We start from the raw sequence: 6,003 nt of genomic DNA, 5'->3' as shown, positions 1-6,003 counted from the left end.
GGAAGCTTCTGGATTTTCTCAATACACAAATTCGAATCACCGCCACCCCCTTATCACCAGACTTCCTGAAGACACATTGCCAACACAGTTTGACAAAATAGTATCAAGTTTTCAAAAGGCTTGGAACCCAGGATCGGAACCCAATCGTGTACCCCACGCCGTGCTCTTTCCACTTGGCATCCATGTTTCTCTTCTCATTTATATTTATTTTTCAAATATTTTATAGACTGCCTTATAAAAGGGTTATAATTTACCTTTGCCTGTTGATTCGAATAGGTTAAAGCAATATCTATTATTTTTAATTCTGTTTTTGAGAAGTGGGTTGTTTTGGCTTCTTGAGAATTTGAGTAGCAAATTTATTCTGTCATCTAGGAAGGTCTCGCATGAGACAGCTGACTTCCCCGTGCTATTTAGCCTGGAAAACAATATAGCTGGTCTTCAATCTTAGAAAAGTTATACAGGTTGGGAACTGATCCACAAACAGTCAATCAGGTGACTTGAGTTAAGAAAACACTTAGAAAGTCCAGTTCGGCAAGATACTCTTACAATATTTTTAATCCAAGATATAACTCAGAGGCGTTTAAAGAATAAGACTATTTTTCAGCATGCATCTACCATTTAGTCTCTGCTCAATGGACTTAGACTTAGCTCACACACTCACCTGCGTCTTTAAACTTAAACCAGCATGCACCACCCCCAAATTAGTGGTTCTCATTAAAATGGCTTGGGAAGATTTTTTAAATAACCTTTTTATTTTGAAGTAATTTTAGATTTACAGAAAACTTGCAAAGATAGAGAATTCCTGTATATATCTCTCACCTGGCTTCCCCTAAGTCTAGCATACACTTGGGAAGATTTTTTTCTTTTTTAATCCTGATGGCAAAGTTGCAGCCCAGACCTGTAAAAGAGAATCTCTGAGGATGAGATCCAAGCATCAGTGTTTTATGAAGCTTCTTCCCAGGTAGGTTCAAGGTGAAGCCAACTTTGAGAGCCTCTTCTACAAACCCTCACTTCTGAAAGTGTGGTCACCCAACCAAGATCATCACCATCACCTGGGAGCTTGTTAGAAACGCAACATCCTAGGGCTCACCCAAAACCTACTGCATCAGAAGATCACCAGGTGATTAGGATTCACATTCAGTTTTGAGAAGCACTAAACTATACGAAAGATTATATACATCACACGAACCTGGGCCCAATTACTATTTGTCAAATGCATGTATATGTGTATAAATTACTCATAAATTCTTTCATCAGATGTTTATTAAGTGTTTATTATGTGAAAATGTGAACCAGACATGTATTCTACCCTCAAAGAGACCACAGTTTGGTAAGGAGAATGCAATGTGTTCATAAATAGTAGAGTCTAATTTAGGGACATGGTAGAATGCTTGATTGAAAAAGTGACATTGATTTAGACCTAGAAGGTAAGTGATACAGTCTGAACAAATGGATAATCTCAGGGTTAAATTTTCTATGGCATTTGATGAATCAGTCTGTCCATATATCTAATACTTATCTATTTAGTTATCTATTGCCATGTGAATAAGACATATGATTACTGCTCCAGGAGCCCTCACTACTCAGTGGTAAAGACAAGCGCTAAGCAAGTAATGACACAAATTATTCATTAATGTGAGCAATGGTAAGCACTGGGGAGGAGAAGGATGGGGTGCTAGGAACTCATGTGACAGAGGGACTAGACCTGGGCAAGGATGGGAGTAGTGGGGGGCGTTTCCCTAAGAAGACAATACCTGGCTGAGAAGGGTTTAGTTAAGTAGAGGGTGGAGGGCATTCTGAGCAGAGGGAACAGCATGAACTAAGGCCAAAGCAAGAAGAAATGAACAAAAGAGCAAACCAATGAAGTGGATGTCCAGTAATATTCCATTGTTCAACTCTCTAGTGTTTTCCATTGCCTCCCGAATTGGATACAAGTAGTCTGGCCTTCGAACTTCCAATCCTACTTTTATGTTTAAAAGAACTATATTGATATATAATTTACACACTATGAAATTTACCCATTCACTTGTTTTAAGTAATTCAATAATTTTAGTAAACTTACTAGTTGTGCAGCCATCACCCATGTAAGATCACTTGTGCCCTTTTACAATAACCCTCATTTTCACTCTCGGCCCTAGGCATCCAATAATCTATTTTCTGTCCCTTGGGTAATTAATACCTAGAAATGGAATTGGTTGGTCATATGCTAAGTTTATATTTCACTTTTGTTTAAAGTATAGTTCATATATAATCTTATATTGCTTATATTAGTTTCAGGTGTGCAATATAGTGATTTGACATTTTTATACCTTACAATGTGATCACCCCACAAATTCTAGTCATCATCTGTCACACTGCAAACTTATCACAATATTATTGACTATATTCCCCTTTCCCTTTTCACCCATCCCTCACCCATCCCTTCTGGTAACCATCCTGTTGGTCTCTGTTTCTATGAGTCTGTTTTTCTTTGGTTTGTTTAACTTTTTAAAAAACCACCGAATTCTTTCCCAAAGTCACAGCACCATTTTACAAGCCCATCAGCAATGTGCGAGGATTCCCGTTGCTCCATATCCCTGACAACACTTGAAATCGTGAGTGTTTTTGACTATAGTCGTCTTAGTGACTGTGAAGTGGTACCTCATTGCACCAGCCCCTCTTCCTACTTTTACTTGCCAGTCCCTTCACTCTTAAACCTGCTCTGTGCCCAACCAGAGTCAACCTCCTACTGTTTTTATTTTTTCCAGTGGAGCTCCTTGATATCCCCAAATCATGCCTTTGTTCACCCCTTGAAAGTATTACTTGTCTAGATACTTGGTGGAGGGGCAGAGGGGATGGGATTTTAGAGTTAAAATTAGTAGGATACAGAAGGCCATTGATTTCTCCACAACATGGACACTTCCAAGTTTCTCCTACAAACCCAGCCACCGTACCTTTCCAGACATCTTGCCTGCCATCTTATCTTACTTAGTCATACTTGGCCTAGATTACTGCCTGAGCTTGAGCTATGGAGATCCTCATGCTTCCTCAAGGGAGAATACTATGTGAACTTAGAAATGAACAAAAATAGAAATGGCGGTCTTTTATCTTATACCACAGAAAGCAGTATACATTCAAAAAATGGTAAAATCACATTCTAAAGACCTTAAGCCTCACAATTTAGCAACTAGCCTAGGGTAGCTAGGACATTGGAGAATGATTTATTATTTAGGAGTAAAATTGCTAACAGTCTTGAATTAATCACCAAAAAAAAAAAAAGCTGCTGTAATAAAAAACAGAGTCTGGTAACCCTGCTTCACTTCCTCTTGCTGACTACTTTTTAATTATTTTAGTTTTAATTAGCACTTCCATTAGAAAATAGAAATTATGAGCAACTTACTTGGCAAAGGTTTGGTAGTTAAAACCACTGAAATCAATGACTTAAATATGTATTTGGGACTATATTTATACTTTTTAATTATAATTTTTGTCTTGCCCAAGCAAAATCAACCAGTGCAGAAAGCCCATTGGAAACAAACCACTGTTCTCGATGCTTTGTAAACATATGCCCCACGATGAATTAGTTGTCAGGTTTCTACTTACGTTGAGTTTTTAGTACTTGTACTTGTAATAACAAAAGGATCGTCTGAAATTTCTCAATTGTTCCAAGCTAGGTTTTATTTTTTATTTTTATTTATTTATTTTTCAGGCAAAGCAACCCTTGGTTGACCTCACAGATTGCAAGGACCTTGTCAGCTTACAATCCCTTATTTTATTTATTTATTTTTTTACGCCTACAGCACCTGGTCTTCCTAGGTGGTCTCCCATCCAAGTACTAACCAGGCCCGACCCTGCTTAGCTTCCAAGATCAGACAGAGCGGACTTGTTCGGGGGTGGCATGGCCATAGACCCAAACTGGGTTTTAAATGATGAGGCTTAAAGGATGCTTAAATAACTCAGTTTGAGTAAACAGTGCATTTTTTTAAACGATGAAGCACGTCACATGGGTCATTTAATACCTTAATTCAATCCAGAGATTTGATATTTTCTCCCGAGTTCTCACAATTGGATAGTTTAAAAATATTTCTGAGATTGAATTGAAACCACAGCAACTAAGAAGCCATACATCAGTCTGTATTTATGGATGATATTGAATGAAATTTGTCTCAATAAATAAAAATTATTCCAGTATAGTACAATTTTTAAACACTTAAAAAGCTATTTGATTGGTTTCATTATTTTCATATGGAAGCAGTGTTGTAACAAAATTTTATTTAAAGATTGAATTAAATGTGAAGTAATTATACTACCCAACTAGAAAAGAGGCAATGAATAATCAGGAAAAGAGAGACTATTGACAACTGAGCCTTAATGGAGAATCATCGAATTTCAGAGTTGCTAGAGACATTAGCAATTAATTATTCCATTTCGTCCCCAGAATTCTTTAAATGAAGAAGCTGTGGAACGCTGCTTTAATTCAACACCTGTTCCGCAAACCCTGTCTATGCTCTTCAAGCTTCCTCCTCCCCTCGCTCCCAGAAAATTGCCTGAATTCAAACTTTACAGATAAGTTAGAAATCATAGGTCCCAAGCAGTCCTGCTGTCAACAGACCCATGTCATTCTCTACAAGCCTCCCGCTTCAGAGGGTGACACTCTCATCCATCCATCCTGTGTCCTCTTATCTCTGGAACTTATATTAAACCAACCCCTCTAGGTTCCTGCTTTATCTCTCTTGCGTATTCGTTCAGTTTCTTTTTCTCTGTTGGCTCTTCCCCTCAGCTCTTAAACATGTTCGAGTTTCTCCCACCTTTATTAAAAACATGCGCACACACACACACACACACACACACACACACACACGCACGCACGCACATGCTCACATCTGAACTTCCAAGAAAGATAACCTCCTGAATTCATGCTTCGAGATCTTTTGTTGTCCATAGCAATGATAGATGCAATATAAAATTGGTGGCCAATATCTGCAGATGGCAAACATTTGCAGAACTGGTACCAAAACCACGAAGCTGAAAAAAATCAACACGTCATACACCTTAAACTTATACCATGCTATGTGTCAATTATATCTCAATAAAAAGAAATTTTAGAAAAACATGAAGCTGAAGCTGCAGAACTGATGGACTCTGAGTCTGGGGCTGCCAAGAGTTCAGCTCCAATGGATCATGGGCTCCAATGGGTCATGGGCTCCATGAGTGCACTACATCAGATCCATGAAAGAGGAAGGAAGAGTCACTGCTCATTGCTGCCTGGAGCTGTGTCTTCTATGAAACTACTTTATTAGAGGCAAAAGAGGGAGCAGATACTTTCTTGCAACCAGGACTTGAGCTAAGGTCATCCCTGAATCATAAATACTCAATAAGTTTCTGGATTCAGGGCCCTGCAAGTCAGGGGGTACGACCGCAGAACTTTTAAATGATGCAGAAAGACTAGAAAGAAAAATGAATCTCTCAATAAAGAAGAAACTAAACAAAATTCCAAAGCACATAGAAGTAATTATTAGTAAGAAAGTCGGCCAATAAAATGAGTAATTAGGATATAAATCGTATTGTGAGGTTAAAATATAAAACAATTCGAAGAAATACTTAAAGTATTTAGGACTCTCAGAACATAAAGAAAGGAATGATATTCATAAAATAAAATGACAAATTGGGAAAAACATGGAAACGAAACACAAAGCAGATAGGAAAGAGAATGAAGTAGAAATTTTCGAAATTAGAAATATGATTAAAATTAAAAACTTAACAAAATAAACTCTAAACTCACACAATTGGAGAATTGGTGACTGAGGACATGAACCAGTCAATTTACCCATACACATTCAAGAGAAATGAAGGGAGAAAAAAATAGATAAATATGAAAGCACATTTAATAGATATGTGAGATCATTTAAAGGCTCCACTATATGTCTGATAAGTATTTCAAAAAGGAATAGAGACAATATAATAATACATGGAAAAATGAAAAATACAATGACTGGGAAAATCGAAATTTTAAAAAGATAAGTG

General features: G+C 37.4%; 1 protein-coding gene and 1 pseudogene across 1 annotated transcript in view; one reads left to right on the top strand and one right to left on the bottom strand.

Moving 5' to 3' along the window:
* VEGFD (vascular endothelial growth factor D) overlaps positions 1 to 6,003 on the top strand; it is a 37,131-nt gene that overhangs the window by 14,293 nt on the left and 16,835 nt on the right. Inside the window, exon 2 of the mRNA XM_011362971.2 lies at positions 2,340 to 2,348. Coding sequence (XP_011361273.1) covers positions 2,340 to 2,348 — 9 coding nt within the window. The remainder of the gene's footprint in view (positions 1 to 2,339; positions 2,349 to 6,003) is intronic.
* LOC111741759 lies at positions 3,771 to 3,889 on the bottom strand (annotated as a pseudogene).

The sequence above is a fragment of the Pteropus vampyrus genome, unplaced genomic scaffold (assembly GCF_000151845.1).
Source record: "Pteropus vampyrus isolate Shadow unplaced genomic scaffold, Pvam_2.0 Scaffold81, whole genome shotgun sequence".
Lineage (NCBI taxonomy): Eukaryota > Metazoa > Chordata > Mammalia > Chiroptera > Pteropodidae > Pteropus > Pteropus vampyrus.
This window is presented reverse-complemented; position numbering and strand designations above follow the sequence as displayed.